The sequence below is a fragment of the Orcinus orca genome, chromosome 12, assembly GCF_937001465.1.
Source record: "Orcinus orca chromosome 12, mOrcOrc1.1, whole genome shotgun sequence".
NCBI lineage: Eukaryota > Metazoa > Chordata > Mammalia > Artiodactyla > Delphinidae > Orcinus > Orcinus orca.
The window spans coordinates 47,620,543-47,637,979 of record NC_064570.1 but is presented as its reverse complement, the minus strand read 5'-3'; the positions used below and the strand labels follow the sequence as shown (position 1 = coordinate 47,637,979).

The following is a 17,437-nucleotide window of genomic DNA, read 5'->3' as shown; positions in this document are numbered from 1 at the left end:
TGACGCGCAGACTCAGCGGCCATGGCTCACGGGCCCAGCCGCTCCGCGGCATGTGGGATCTTCCCGGACCGAGGCACGAACCCTTGTCCCCTGCATCGGCAGGCGGACTCTCAACCACTGCGCCACCAGGGAAGCCCAGTATCATTTTTATTTTGCACTGTAGTACATTCTACTCAGAAATGTTTTATCTTGTCCCAGGCCAAATAGTAACAAAACCAGTATTCTAAACCTGGGTTACCTGACTCCAAAGACCATGTACACAAACCTACTGCTCTTCTTTATTTTAAAAACATAATGTTTAAGAGATTTTTTTCAAGTGTACACCATAGTGATTCAGTATTTTTGCAGATTATATTCCATTATAGGTTATTACAAGATAATGGATATAATTCCCTGTGCTATACTGTATGAAACTAACACAATATTGTAAATCAATTGAAAAAAAGTTTAAAAAAGTGTTGTGTTTTTCCTTTCATTTTTTCATTTAACAAACACATAATGTTTACTATGTTCTCAGGCACTGTTCTAAGTATTTTATTATAGCACTATGAGATAAGTTCTGTTACGTCCCTATTCTACAGATGAACAAATTGAGGTATCGATAAGTTAAGAAACCTATCCTGTTGGATGTCTGAATCCTGCTGGCCAGGATTTGAACCCAGGTGGTCTTTCTCCAGAATGTGTGCTTTTTACCATTGGTGCTCTTTACTATGCCTTTCTACTGCATACCCTTTCTACTGCACCATGTTGCCTCATAAAAAAGGTTTCAGCAGTGTTCTAAAAGGACAGGAGCTTTCATTCATTATTCTGAAGTCATATACCTTAGTCATTACAATTAATTAATTAATAAGTGCACTGAACACCCATGCTACCTATCCTGAATGTTCAGAAACCTATGCCCAATGAAATGTTGAAAAAATTGAGATATATCACTATTCCTATCACTCAAGGGACAGAGAAGCTACAAACAATTAATGCAATGAAAAACTAAAAGCAGCTCTGCCTTTTTTTCTTAACTTTTGCAAAGCTCAAAATATTTACTGTCCTTGAATCTTCTTCAACTTCAACTTTTCCCTTTCCATTTACCAACACTTTAGATATTTTATTGACTTCATAACCCCTTTCAGGAGGTATCTTGATTGGTTTTACTAATTTTGTATTTGATCTTTATGCCTCCCAAAGTATATGCTACTTTGTCCTAGTCCAACTTGGGGGGGGGGGGCTTTAAAACAAAGTTATTAAAAATTCAGTAACTATAAACAAAACATAATTTTAAAAATGCTTTAAAAAGTAATTTTGGTATGAATATTATTACTGCCCCTCTCTTCAATTAGAATCACACTATTGGGGAACAGCCTTCAAAATTCATGTAATTTTTTAGCCTGACACCCAAATAAAAAAAACAGTTAGTGTTCCTCTACCATCTCCTCCTTCCTCACCAAATGGATAAAACATAGAACCAGACAAATAAAATAAAATTATGGTATATCAAGTCAAAGAAATGTTATGTGCTTCATAATGATTATAAAGACTATCTCATAATGCAGAAAAATATTTATGTTAAAATGCTGGATAGGGCTTCCCTGGTGGCGCAGTGGTTGAGAGTCTGCCTGCCGATGCATGGGACACGGGTTCATGCACCGGTCTGGAAATATCCCACATGCCGCGGAACGGCTGGGCCCGTGAGCCATGGCCGCTAAGCCTGCGCGTCTGGAGCCTGTGCTCCGCAGCGGAAGAGGCCACAACAGTGAGAGGCCTGCATACCGCCAAAAAAAAAAAAAAAAAAAAAAAAGCTGGATAAAAATGGGATATATGTATGATTAAAGTTTATAATGGAGTTATGTATATCTAGAACTTACACAATTTAATATTAAAAATCAGGCTAAAACAATAATCTTGTCTTTATTTGTAATTTGCCCTGTAGTTAACAATAAAACATTCTTAGTGCTTCCTACCTGGCACCCGAGAGATCATCTGGCATAAGTCAACACTCAGTGCAGCAGCCCTCTGTAAGAGGTAACCCCAGGAATGCATCTGAATCTCATATCCTAGCAGAATATCAGGATCATACCTAAAGAAGGAATGAAAAAATTAAACAAGGACCACACGTTTGAACCTTTAAGCAGAAGAACTACTTCTTTATGATATAAATTACAAAATTAAAAATCTACATTTTATAATGTTTCTCAGGTGGAAAAGGGTGATATAGTGGTGCCTATAGAATTTCTTTAGAGGAAGGGGTGGGGTGGTTAAGTTCTTAGTTCAAAGCTACTTTTGTAAAAGCAAAAGTAGTTTTTACTTAGATTATGTATTTACTTGATATGACTTGGCAAAGAGGCTGCTAAAAATTGGGGTGGGAGGCAGGCATTACCAGTAAAGTGTATGAGTGAGGGTATAATTGAGATATAACGTGGGTAGGGGCAGGGTGAAGTATGAGGGCACGTGTGGATACTGTATTTTGAAAATGATCCCCCAGGTCATTTTGTTGTCACTTCTCTACCCCTCTCCCTCTACTGTCCTTAAAGTTGTAATGCTGAGGAAAAAAATGAAAATTTCTTCCTTTTCCCTCTTAGTAAAGACTTGGTCCTCACATAAAGTAAGGCCTCTGTAATGATAAGTTCGTCCTCTAAACTTAAGAGGAAGGTGACTCAGTTTAATGGAAGAATTAAATATTAATAGGGGTGAGATTAATGTGGGGAAGCTAAACATCAGAAACTAGGTGAAAAATACGCTCACTGTGGTCACACAGTTGCACTGGTAGAACTGGACTGACAATCTGCATCCACCTTAGAAGGAGCTGCTTTGTGCTTCTTCTGAGGACTTCCACCGTGACCACCATAAAAAAATGTCTGATTATAGTACAAAGGAAAATAAGCATGAAGATTTACTTCAATGGGAAAATTGTGTGGGCAAGAGAAGAACTGATTACAGTCTTAGGTGGAGAACTTTTGAGAGTGAAAACTACTGTAATGCTATCAAATTAGAAGTTCCAAATTACTCTGATTATTGTACCATTATTCATAAAAGCCAAAAAAGTAGAGTGAAAGATCACAAAAATTTATAAAGCTGGGTTTTACATAACTGCTTATAAAGTCACTCTGAATTATGGGATGTGCAGCCTGTCCATATTACATCACTTAACACTATTAAGTTTCACCAATGTCTACAGTTATAGATTACCCCAGTTTACTAATGTAAGCAATATATGGCTACTCAGCAAGTCTGTGGTAACAATGGATCATGGGAAGACCAGATCTATTTTTAGAACTGGTTTGCTAATATTTTATCATACTTTCATAGCTAATTTCTTTAAATGGGTATTGAATGACATTAGTTTTTACTTAGATAATAAAAATAAGAATGTCACAAAAATGTCTCCTTACTTAAGTGGCTAATGTCAAAAGAACTAGACTCAAACTTCTGCAATAATATTCTTTTCATTTTTCCTATTCCTTAAAGGCCCTATAAAATACATTCCCTAACGTAAATTTCAATATCCAGTGATCTGCTTGTGATCCATTGTTATACTACAGACTTACAAAGTAGCCTTCAAACTTGTCAGGAGAAAAAGATAACATATATCCATGTGCTTTCCTCTATATAAAAAGGACTGAAATTTCTGAGAAAACCACTTAATTTAATAAAAATGATTAATTTAACAGAACAGCCAAATGGATCTTTTCACCGACCTATAAAAGTGTTTTCTTGGTAGAAAGTGCCACGTGGCTGGTAATTCTGGAACAAAGAGCAGGATTATAACACGAGAGAGTGGGGAGAAGCAAAAGCAAGCAAGACAATATGCAACAATGAGGCAAAGGCTCAGTCTCAGAGATCAGAGGTTAAAAGGGTCGATTAATTCTTAAAAAGGAAGTCCAGAAAAGTCCTAGGGCTTCAAGAAAAGAGAAGTCTCCCAACACCCTTCCTGCTCATTAGTCTTCTAAAATAACATCCAATATCTCAACACATCTTTGTTGATAGCAACTTCATCAACTCTTCCATTAAAGTTAAACTCTTCTCAGAGCAGTCAAAGATGATCTGCAATGACAAGTGCATCTCCCTATAAAGCTAACTATGTAATGTCTAAATTTGAGAAACTGGGGCAGAAGTGTTAAGTGACTCTAAGGATCGTTAGGGAAAGGAGATTTGAAGGATTCCCATACACACATGAAAGAACCCATGCAGCTGACTGCATTAATACTAAGAATATTTAGAAAAGGCATTACAATTTGGTCACAGTTAACCTTGGTCTTAAGAGAGGACTTTGGAAGATTGCTGGAGTACCTATCACATACATTTCTAAACATGGGTACAACATGAAGAAGATGCCAGATGATTACAGAGCCCTTCTGTTGACTCTTAAATAGTTCTTCCACCTTCTTCAACTGAATTTTTTTGATTCATGAAACATCTACTTATTATAAGAATTATTATTCCAATCAGCTACTTGCTCTGTTGTGGTAACTGACTAATAGAGTGATTAAGTACAATTATTTTCTGATAATGTTTTGAAAGTATTTTTTTCTCAATTAACAAGTACCTATTTTATAAACTACTACTGCTCAGAGATTACCACTGAAAAAACAGAAAGCTACCCTTAATGCTTCTCTTAATGGAGTTATTAATATTTTGTTCTTTTAGAAAAACTGCCATTTCAGTATTTTTCAGATCTATTATATTTATTTTTTGATCTAGAGGCTGTTTTGTTTTACAAGACTCTCAAAGCTCATAAAACATCTTTTTCAAGTTCAAAGTCCCAAGGATTCTATATTTCTTCTGTGAAAACATTCAGTAACAATAACAAAATCTTGGTGACTTGTTCTGCAATTTCTGTAAATTTTATTCACTCTACCAGGTTTCTAAAAGTTATAGAAAGAACAAGGTTGGGTAGATAGGATTAGTAGTGAAGAACAAAACTGTGCTTCTGATGAAGCATCAGAAAAAGCAGCAAATAAGAAAATAATTTTATTTGCTTAGGCAGAAAAAAGCTGCTTTACAATTAATATTTTAGATAACCCAATAACATCTGTACAGATGAGAGGTGAGGGGGCTCTAACTAGGGGAGTGGCAATGGGCATGGGGAGGGGGAGGGGAGAAGGAATGATCTTGAAAGATAATTCTGAGGTTAAATGGATAGGATGTAATGCATGGATTAGAGAAGAAAAAAAGGTAGGACTCAAAACTTAAATTATTTAAGTTAGGGAGTCCGGGGAAATGTGAAATTAATAGTTCAAGGAAATACAGAAAGAGAAAAATGTTTGTGACAAGAAGATAATGAATTTGGTTTTACTTGTGTAATATCGCTTTGCATTATCTTATGTGTTTGCCACCTGAGCAGGTAAATATTAAGAACAGAAAAAATAAAGACAATAAAACTCTTTGAGAATATGCATCTGTATCTTATTCAATCTTATATTCAGCACTTAAGAACTGTACCTTACACATAGAGTTAATATTTAAGTACTGACCAGGCTAAGAGTTTTATGTGCTTTATCTCACTTAATTCTCGTATCTATTACCCCTTTTACAGATGAGGAAACCAAAGTTTAGAGAGATAAGTAACTTGCTCAAGACAAAAAGACAGAGCTGGCTGACTCCCAAGCCTACGCTCTTAGCAAAACCTGTGTAGAGTAGGTGCTCAACAAATGAGGTATAAGAAGGAAATAATCTTTTAGGGAGCTGTTTGGACTAATATATAAAGGACATTACAGAATTGAAATGTTGATATTTAAGCATTTTTCTCTTTTTCTAATAGCCATATCATCTTCTGAATAAGAGCCAGAAGTTAGTTTTATTTTGTTTACTGCATTTTTCTTAACAACCAGTATAATTCATGTTATGGACATTTAAGAAAGTTACTACACTTGCAAATGATTGATAAGATTCTCAATGTTCACAGGTAATCCTATTGCTGGGAATAAACCTAACAAGGAGAAGACAAGCATACAAAGCCCAGGGACATTACTGGATATGTGCTGGCCCATAAAATGGTATCTGCCTAAAACTCTTACGTGTTCCTTTTGCTAAGCTGCTTGCAGTGGGGGTACTAAAAGTACCTGACATGTTGATATCTCTATGAGAAGATAAAAGATAGGACTGACAATGGCAAGACTCAAATGGATGGGAATCCATCCAGTCACCAGTGCAATAAATAGTAAAAATACATTCCTCTTTTTTCCTCCCTAGAGTGGTGGGTAGCAGCATATCATTTTTTTTATGCTTTGACATTTAATCTAATTTTGTTTCACTGAAAACGTTTTCTGGTTTTCTGATTTTCAAAATGGTTTATGTTAACCCATCTGGGATGCAATCAGATGTTGAATCAGTAAAACATCACCTTGACCTTTTTTTTTTTTTTTTTTTTGGCAGTACGCAGGCCTCTCACTGTTGTGGCCTCTCCCGTTGCGGAGCACAGGCTCCGGACGCGCAGGCTCAGCGGCCATGGCTCACGGGCCCAGCCGCTCTGCAGCATGTGGGATCTTCCCGGACCGGGCACGAACCCGTGTCCCCTGCATCGGCAGGTGGACTCTCAACCACTGCGCCACCAGAGAAGCCCCACCTTGATCTTTAATGCAGGATATCGTCTCAGTTTTATAGGAAAAAGTTCGACTACAAAAGCAGAACAGAAAGGCTTGAGTGTAACAACACGCTCAAGGACAGCTTTTATCCATACATCAGGATCCAGAGTATTTTCCAGCCTGCTTTAGGCATTTAAAAACCTAAATCTAGCAATGGGCAATGGCTACTAAGAGTTATACTCTTGAGAAAATGCAAAAGAGATCCACTTAATTATTTAATTTTTAAATTAAAATATTTTTGGTTAAAAACTCTTTCATAAATTTTGACAAGATTCTACTATCAAGCATCAAAGCCAACTATCAAATGGTCAAAAGAGATTTTCAAGAAACTATGTGCACAAAAGAGTATGTACCAGATAGTCCTAAATTTATGAACAAATTACATTCCAAAGTTTTTTGGAAATACTGATTTGTTTAAAACTCAGAAAAAATTTTCTTAAAAAAAAAGAAAAAGAAAAAGAAGAGGTACTGAAATGGTGGCTGGCTCCCAAGGTAGAAGACTATTTAATGAATAATACAATTTAACTTTAGTACAGTTACCCATTATTTCACCACCATAGAAAAATGCTAAAATCCAACTGGGAAAGCTAGAGGCTAAGCTAATATTTCTCTTTCACTGGTCCCAAATCCTGAGAGTAGAATACTCCTTTTCTTATTCCTAATCTGCTGGAAATGGTGATGGTGGTTGGAGATGAGGGCAAAATCCTTTCTGGGCTAACTTTTCTTTCAAGGGCCATAGGAAGGGATTCGCTTCCTATTTTTTTAAATTTTTTAATAATTTTTTTTCTTTTTTATTTATTTATTTGTGGCTGAGTTGGGTCTTTGTTGCTGCACGTGGGCTTCCTCTAGTTGCGGCGAGTGGAGGCCACTCTTCGTCGCAGTGCATGGGCTTCTCCTTGCGGTGGCTTCTCATTGCGGAACACAGGATCTAGGTGTGTGGGCTTCAGTAGTTGTGGCACATGGGCTTTAGTAGTTGTGGCTCGCAGGTTCTAGAGCGCAGGCTCAGTAGTTGTGGCGCACGGGCTTAGTTGCTCCACGGCATCATGTGGGATCTTCCCAGACCAGGGCTTGAACCTGTGTCCCCTGCACTGGCAGGCGGATTCCTAACCACCACACCATCAGGGAAGCCCATCACTTCCTATTTTTAACTTTCACCTATATTAATCAAAAGTAGCACAAAAGGACTCTGAACAAAAACTGGAAAAAAAATCAGAAAATACAAAACAATACCTCTTTATTATATGTGCAATTTCTTGAAAAAGTGCCTTCTCATCAGCAGCATAGGTAACTTCTAGTCCTGTAATCCCAGATCTAATAAGCAATGGGGTCTGATATCTGATATCTAAGAATAAACAAAATATTTATTACATATAATTGTTTAAGTAATATTATCCCTTACTTTTGAGTAAGACTATGCACCTAAAATACTTTAAAATGAGACAGCATTCCCCAAAGTAAATACGTAATTAGCTCAGTTTCTTGAAAATTTTCTTAAAGGTTTTCTAGTACATGTAACTGAAAATTCAAATTTCATATTTTCAATTATTTTCCTGAAAAGTCTACATTCACAAAATTCCCCAGATAACGTGTCACCCAAAAAGAAATATTATTACTTTGTTTCTTCCTACAGGAAGAGGCTTGCTTAGTGGAGAATATTTTACTCAGTGGTATGCTGGAGAATGCTTATAAGCACCTCTCCAGGAAAAAAAAAAAAAAAAGCCCTGATTTGTACTTCTTGTCTATATCCAAGATGTGAAAACTTCCCACCATGGCTAATTTGAAACTACCAATGTGACATCAACTAGTTCAAAAAATTCATGAAAATTTAGCAATTGGCTTGTGAACTGGTACAAGCCAGCTCAAGCACATCACTGATTAAACTGCAAATTCCTGTACAGTTTTGTTATATGTTAAGACTTCCTCCTCAATTGACTGAATTCACATATTACTATTTAAAATTGCAGAGGAACACCTGGTATTTTATAAACTGCCTTACATGATATCCTATATGAAGAACCTCTGAACCAAAAGTGTATGTATTTAGGAAGAGATATCAACAAAATTAGAATATATCTTAAGTCTTTTATAAACCATTAACTTACAGTAGTAACTTAACTCCTTAAAGTAAAGAGAAACTCTGTATTAGCAGCAAAATACCAGCATGCATATATAAGGAAGGCTGTCCACCCAACCTACACAATTATTTGACTTCAGTATTAACAATTAGTATTTTATATAATAATATTTAGATCAAATTAGATATGCTAATTGGAAATTTTATTAAGCTCTTTATATTGTATTGTTTCTGACTTCTAACAATAATTCAAGAATAATGAATTTAGGACAAAGCTATAGACAACATTTCCTACTCCCACCTCAGCAAACATTTTACAGAGGAGTTCCTTATGCTTGCTTGGTTTAGATCTTGAGCAAAGAAACTGTGCCATTAAAAGGTTCATCCTAATGTAGGTAGGTATAAAATTAATAAAAATGAACAATACCTTGACTAGAGACTGTCTTGTCTTTATCAATCACTATTACACCTGTGAGTTCTGTTTTGTCTGTATCCAGCAGTGGAGTGTCAGATGAGATGCAGTAGAACAGAGCACAGATTGGGTCAAATTCAGGATCTGGTTCTAAGTCTCGTCTAGTTCGAGCATGTAATTCCACACTGATTAGAGTAAGATTTTGTATCTATAAAAGGAAATAAAAATCACACTTTTCAACATTTTTTTGAGACATGCCGAAAGAAGTATGTTTCACTAAGACTAAGGAAATACATGTGTAAAATTACAAAATAAAATGGTTATAAAGGACACATTCACGATTTAACACTCCACAAATTAAAACTAGATTTTTACTTCTAAGATTAGCTTAAATCAATTCACGTTCTTCTTTTAGAAAATCTGCTTACGCTGTAATTTCTTAATGACAACACACACTTAAAACTATCTGTCTGGAGTACATGCAGTGCCTCTGAATTTTCGCAATTTCTATTTGAGAAAAAGAATGACTAGTCCAGGTGGTCGTACATTCAAACCAAAGTCTGTTGATTTTACCTTTTACTTTCTACCCAGTTAATTATAGTTTTACCTATATTTTAAACGGAAAAGACAGATATTTTTTAGTTTGAAACTCCTACCTATTAATCCTCTGAGGGCTACTTAAATTTAGAGTTTTGTACATACTAGGCAGATTTTTCATTACAGTTTTTCCTGAAAAAAAAAATCATAAGAATTGTATGGTGTCAACTACACAATAGCCAGCTTTTTGCCTATGCACATTTTCTCTTTGACATATAATGCAAAAAATGTAATATTTTGCTTTTTACACTTATTTTCCTATGCTAATAAAAACTCTTCTTAACTGTAATCCTTTGTTATCTTTCTAAGACAGAGTAAGAATAAACTCTGGGTAAGAAAAACAAGATATATGTTGGATGATTAATGATTACAGCTAGAATTATAGCCATCATTGTACCAGTTATACACATATACCTGGCAATGAAAAATTAGTAGACTACTGGTAATTACTCAGATCATATAAATTTAATAAAGGATTTATATTTTGTATTTATCTTGCATGCCATCTGTTGAAGAAATGTAAATGCAAGGCTCTCCTTAGTGATGGGAGTAGAATTTGGTAGATATCTTTGGAGGACAACTTAGAAATATCTACCAAAATTTTAAAAGGACAGAACAAATTAGGGGTTACCAGTGGGAAGAGAAAAGGGGAGACAGTCAAGATACAGACAGGGGATTAAGAGATAAAAAACACTATGTATAAAATAAATAAGCAACAAGGATATTTTGTATAGTACAGGGAAATACAGCCATTATTTTATAATAACTTTTTTTTTTTTTTTTTTTTTGCGGTACGCGGGCCTCTCACTGTTGTGGCCTCTCCCGTTGTGGAGCACAGGCTCCGGGTGCGCAGGCTCAGCGGTCATGGCTCACGGGCCCAGCTGCTCCGCAGCATGTGGGATCTTCCCGGACCGGGGCACGAACCCGTGTTCCCTGCATCCCCAGGCGGACTCTCAACCACTGCGCCACCAGGGAAGCCCTCAACTTCACTTTTATTTCGCAAAAATAGATTAAGATCCTGAACATTTCAGCTGCAAAATTATGGCATAACCTTATCTGTAAGAGGAGTTTGCATTCTACATAACTTTCCCATAGGTTTTGGGTATTTTCTTCACTTGGGTTTCATCAGAAGTTCATTACTTTTTGCTTTGCTCTTGAAATTTAGGTGTTGGATATGTCTTATGTCCATTACATTAGAACTGATGAAGCATTAGTGTTATCTGCAGAGGCAAGTAAAAGATTAAGACAATCGTAGAGATACTGTTGTTTAAAAAGCATTGCTGGGCTTCCCTCGTGGCACAGTGGTTGAGAGTCCGCCTGGCGATGCAGGGGACATAGGTTTGTGCCCCGGTCCGGGAAGATCACACATGCCACGGAGTGGCTGGGCCCGCAAAAAAAAAAAAAAAAAAAAAATTGAATCACTATGTTGTACACCTGAAACTAATATAATGTTGTAAATCAACTATATTTCAATTAGAAAAAAAGACATATCCTTTGATCTAGCATTTATACTCTTGAGAATAAGCCTGTAGATATATTCATATATGTAGCCAAAATATATGCACAAAGATGTTCACTAAAGATGATAATATTTTCAGTTTTTTATAAGTTAAAAAGACTAAAAACCTAAATGTCTATCAGTTGGGAACTGGTTACATAAATTATGTGGCTTCCATAAAAACTACAGAATGGAAAACTCTGTAGCCTTTAAAATTTTCAAAAGAATGAGCCAGATCTACGTGTCCTAAAATGAAAAGACCACCATAATACACGGATAAATGGAACGAGTGTAGTATGCTTCCATGTACGTTAAAAATGTTAAGTACATGCATAGAAAATGTCTGCAAAGAAACAAAAAATATAAAACTGTTTATTGCTTTTGGGGAAGTGGACTGCTTAGTCAGGTGGGAGAGAAGCTTACTTTTCAATGGAAATCTTTTTGTCTTTTTTTTTTTAACATCTTTATTGTAGTATAATTGCTTTACAATGGTGTGTTAGTTTCTGCTTTATAACAAAGTGAATCAGCTATACATATACATATACATATATCCCCATATCTCCTCCCTCTTGTGTCTCCCTCCCATCCTCCCTATCCCACCCCTCTAGGTGGTCACAAAGCACCAAGCTGATCTCCCTGTGCTATGCAGCTGCTTCCCACTAGCTATCTATTTTACATTTGGTAGTGTATATATGTCCATGCCACTCTCTCACTTCGTCCCAGCTTACCCTTCCCCCTCCCCATGTCCTCAAGTCCATTCTCTATGTCTGCGTCTTTATTCCTGTCCTGCCCCTAGGTTCTTCAGGACAATTTTTTCCTTTTTAGATTCCATATATATGTGTGAGCATACGGTATATTTGTTTTTCTCTTTCTGACTTACTTCACTCTGTATGACAGACTCTAGGTCCATCCACCTCACTACAAATAACTCAATTTTGTTTCTTTATATGGCTGAGTAATATTCCATTGTATATATGTGCCACATCTTCTTTATCCATTCATCTGTTGATAGACACTTACATTGCTTCCATGTCCTGGCTATTGTAAATAGAGCTGCAATGAACATTGTGGTAATCTTTTTGTCATGATGTTAAATTTTTTACCATGCATTCATTAGTAACTTTGTTATTAAGTACTTTTTAAAATATAAGAACATTAATTATGCATGTATAAGGCATATGGAACAATAAAACAAATTTCCAAAAATCCACCACTTTCCTTAAGAAATATATATTGCTGTTTCTATTTTTTTAAAAAACAAGTAATATTAAAAAAAATTAAACCAAGTAAAATGGGGAGCTAATGAAAAGAACTTTTACTTTTAAATATATACTCTTCAGGATTTATTCTTTTAAACGATAAGCATGTACAAAAATGTGAAATGGAAAACCTCTCTCCAAACCCAAACAAAACAAAAAAAAAACCCACTTTAATTAGGAAACAATGAACACGTGGAAAGACTATGGAGAAGACTGAAGACAATTTCAGGTCAAAAAGAGTCTTGGAGGTTGACTTATTCATATACCAGGCCAAACTGCACACTCAAATTTTGCCTTTTTATTCCTCGACATAAAATGCATTAGTGTTCTTAGGGGCATTTTTTTCTAAGCCAACATATGGAATGAAGAGATGGAGAGAGAGATGTACTAAGTGTTATCAGTAAAGACATGGGTAAGAAAGGGACAAGGGGGGCAGAGTCAAGATGGCATAATAGGAGAACGTGGATTTACATCTCCTCAAAGCTAGGGCACCTACCAGACACCAGTGGGGTACTATAGACACCTAGGGGATGGGAGGAACCCCCACCGACTGGGTAGGACGTGGGGCATGGGGGGAGTGAAGGGGGAGGAGAACTGGAGGTGGCCCAGGACTGCTGCCCCTGAGGGGCGGCTGGGGAGGGGAAGGGATCCCACGACCGAAGGGGGAAATTCGGGGACCACTGGAAGGGCAGAGGATCAAAAGGGAGCATGGCCAGGCGTCCCCTGCCCACGTGGACCCCCAGGAACCTGATGAGATCCCAGGCCTGATCCTCTGCCCACCTAGGTGCCCTCTAGCTATGCGGGTCCGGAAGGAATGGGAGGGAGGAAAGGGGGAGCAAAAGTAAAGGCTGGACCTCTGGGACCGGCTGAGGGGTGGCTCGGGGAGGGCAGGAATTCCTACACCCAGTGGGACCCACCCATGGTTAGGGGTCCAGCGGTGATGGGGGATACTCTGGGGGAGATGGTGCGGGAGTGGTGCGAGGAAATGGAAGGGATGAGGGCCAGCGCTTTCCCTGTCTACTTAGGCACCAGGGAGCCTGTTGGGCTCCCGGGCCTAATCCTGTGCCCTCCAAGCCTCCCTCCTGCAAAGCGGAGCCCAAGCCCCGCCCCTACACCCCCACCCAGGGCCCCACCTCTACACTCAGAGACCCACCACAATACCTGGGCCTAAACCTCACCCACACACCCTCACTCAGGGCCCTACCTCCAAACTCTGGAACTCCACACTCCAGAGGCCCTCCTTTCCACGTGCTGCCTCTCCCCCCCTGAGAGGCCCTGCCCCACACTTGAACACACACCGCCCCCCCCACCAACCACCTAGGTCCTGCCCCACCCTAAACCCTGCCTCTGCCTAAGTTACACCCCCCACCTAAACTACACCCCCATAGCCAAGGCTTTTTTTTTTCTTTTCTTTTCTTTTTTCCTCTTTTAGATTGGGGTTCTCTTTTGCTTTGTTGATTCAATGTTGTTGATTCTTTAATATTTTGATTTTTCCTAATCTTTTATTTTTCTAATTTTATTTTATTCTTTATACTTTGTTATCGTTCTCTCCTTTTGGCTTGTTCCCCCCACCCTTTCTTTTTTCTGTTGTGGTTTTATTTTACCTTGTTGCAGTTCTTTCAATTATAGTTTTATTTTTCCTAACGTATTTTCTATCTTTCTAATTTTATTTTTTTATTCTTTGATATTGTACTGCTCCTTTTTCTCTCGCTCTCTCTCTTTTTTTTTAACCGTGCCATGAAGCTTGCGAGATCTTGGTTCCCAGGCTGGAGGTTGGGCCCGAGTTCCTGTGGTGGGAACTCCCAGTCCAAACTGCTGGACTAACAGAGAACCTCAGACCCCAGGGAATATCAATCGGAGTGAGGCCTCCCGTAGGTCCTCATCTCAGCACCAAAACCCAACTCTATCTAACTGCCTGCAAACTCCACTGCTGGACGTCTCAGGTCAAACAACCAGTGAGACAGAAATACAGTACCACCCATCAAAAAAAAAAAACCCTACAAAAAAATACATTACAGACGAAGGAGCAAGGTAAAACCCACAAGACCAAATAAATGAAGACGAAATAGGCAACCTACCTGAAAAAGAATTCAGAGTAATGATAGTAAAGATGATCCAAAATCTCAGAAACAGAATGGAGAAAATACAAGAAACATTTAAAAAGGACCTAGAAGAACTAAAGAGCAAACAAAAACTGATGAGCAACACAATTACTGAAATTAAAAATACTGTAAAAGGAACCAACAGCAGAATAACTGAGGCAGAAGAACAGATAAGTGACCTGAAAGATAAAATAGTGGAAATAACTACTGCAGAGCAGAATAAAGAAAAAACGATGAAAAGAATTGAGGACAATCTCAGAGACCTCTGGGACAAAATTAAATGCACCAACATTCGAATTATAGGGGTCCCAGAAGAAGAGAAAAAGGAAGAGACTGAGAAAATATTTGAAGAGATTATAGTCGAAAACTTCCCTAACATGGGAAACGAAATAGTCAGTCAAGTCCAGGAAGCACAGAGAGTCCCATACAGGATAAACCCAAAGAGAAACACGCCAAGACACATATTAATCAAACTCTCAAAAATTAAATACAAAGAAAACATATTAAAAGCAGCAAGAGAAAAGCAACAAATAACATACAAGGGAATCCCCATAAGGTTAACAGCTGATTTTTCAGCAGAAACACTGCAAGCCAGAAGGGAGTAGCAGGACATATTTAAAGTGATGAAAGGGAAAAACCTACAACCAAGGTTACTCTACCCAGCAAGGATCCCATTCAGATTTGATGGAGAAATTAAAACCTTTAAAGATAAAGCAAAAGTTAAGAGAATTCACCACCAAACCAGCTTTACAGCAAATGCTAAAGGAACTTCTCTGGGCAGGAAATACAAGACAAGGAAAAGACCTGCAAAAACAAACCCAAAACAATTAAGAAAATGGTAATAGGAACATAAATATCAATAATCACCTTAAATGTAAATGAATTAAATGCTACAACCAAAAGACATAGACTGTCTGACTGGATACAGAAACAAGACCCGTACATATGCTGTCTACAAGAGACCCAATTCAGACCTAGGGACAAATACAGACTGAAAGTGAGGGGACGGAAAAAGATATTCCATGCAAGTGGAAATCAAAAGAAAGCTGGAGTAGCAATTCTCATATCAGACAAAATAGACTTTAAAATAAAGACTACTACAAGAGACAAAGAAGGACACTATGTAATGATCAAGGGATCAATACAAGAAGAAGATATAACAATTGTAAATATTTATGCACCCAACATAGGAGCACCTCAGTACACACGGCAATGCTAACAGCCATAAAAGGGGAAATCGACAGTAACACCGAAATAGTAGGGGACTTTAACACCCCACTTTCACCAACGGACAGATCATCCAAAATGAAAATGAATAAGGAAACACAAGTTTTAAATGACACATTAAGATGGACTTAACTGATATTTATAGGACATTCCAACCAAAAACAACAGAATACACTTTCTTATCAAGTGCTCATTGAACATTCTCCAGGATAGACCATATCTTGGGTCACAAATCAAGCCTAGGTAAATTTAAGAAAACTGAAATTGTATCAAGTATCTTTTCTGACCACAACGCTATGAGACTAGATATCAGTTACAGGAAAAAAACTGTAAAAAAAATACAAATACATGGAGGCTAAACAATACACTACTAATTAACCAAGAGATCACTGAAGAAATCAAAAAATACCTAGAAACAAATGACAATGAAAGCACAACGAACCAAAACCTATGGGATGAAGTAAAAGCAGTTCTAAGAGGGAAGTTTATAGCATACAATGCTACCTCAAGAAACAAGAAAAATCTCAAATAAACAATCTAAACTTAACCTAGAGGAATTAGGGAAAGAAGAACAAAAAAACCCCAAAGTTAGCAGAAGGAAAGAAATCATAAAGATTAGATCAGAAATAAGAAATAAATGAAAAAGAAATGAAGGAAACAACAGCAAAGATCAATAAAACTAAAAGCTGGTTCTTTGAGAAGATAAACAAAGTTGATAAACCATTAGCCAGACTCATCCAGAAAAAAAGCGAGAAGACTCAGATCAATAGAATTAGAAATGAAAAAGGAGAGGTAACAAATTACACTGCAGAAGTACAAAGGATCATGAGAGACTTCTACAAGAAACTATAGGCCAATAAAATGGACAACCTGGAAGAAATGGACAAATTCGTAGAAAAGCACAACCTTCCAAGACTGAACCGGGAAGAAATAGAAAATATTAACAAATGACAAGCACTGAAATTGAAACTGTGATTAAAAATCTTCCAACAAACAAAAGCCCAGGACCAGATACCTTCACAGGCAAATTCTCTCAAACATTTAGAGAAGAGCTAACACCCATCCTTCTCAAACCCTTCCAAAATATAGCAGAGGGAGGAACATTCCCAGGCTCATTCTACGAGGCCACCATCAACCTGATACCAAAACTAGACAAAGATGTCACAGAAAAATAAAACTACAGGCCAACAATATCTCTGATGAACAAAGATGCAAAAATCCTCAACAAAATACTAGCAAACAGAATCCAACAGCACATTAAAAGGATCATACACCATGATCAATGGGGTTTATCCCAGGAATGAAGGATTCTTTAATATATGCAAATCAATCAATGTGATACACCATATTAACAAACTGAAGGAGAAAAACCATATGGCCATCTCAATCAATGCAGAAAAAGCTTCTGACAAAATTCAACACCCGTTTATGATAAAAACTCTCCAGAAAGTAGGTGTAGAGGGAACCTACTGCAACATAATAAAGACCATATATGACAAACCCACAGCCAACATCGTTCTCAATGGTGAAAAACTGAAACCATTTCCTCTAAGATCAGGAACAAGGCAAGGTTGCTCACTCTCATGACTATTATTCAACATAGTTTTGGAAGTTGTAGCCAGGGCAATCAGAGAAGAAAAAGAAATAAAAGGAATACAAATTGGAAAAGAAGAAGTAAAACTGTCACTGTTTG

General features: G+C 37.4%; 1 protein-coding gene across 3 annotated transcripts in view; it reads right to left on the bottom strand.

Annotated features, from left to right (window-relative positions):
- Positions 1-17,437, bottom strand: part of REV3L (REV3 like, DNA directed polymerase zeta catalytic subunit) — a 186,111-nt gene that overhangs the window by 48,635 nt on the left and 120,039 nt on the right. For all 3 annotated transcript variants that reach the window (XM_033418641.2, XM_049695490.1, XM_049695491.1), the window contains exons 17-19: positions 9,077-9,269; positions 7,806-7,917; positions 1,956-2,071 (exon numbers count right to left, since the gene is read on the bottom strand). In XM_033418641.2, coding sequence (XP_033274532.2) covers positions 1,956-2,071; positions 7,806-7,917; positions 9,077-9,269 — 421 coding nt within the window. The remainder of the gene's footprint in view (positions 1-1,955; positions 2,072-7,805; positions 7,918-9,076; positions 9,270-17,437) is intronic.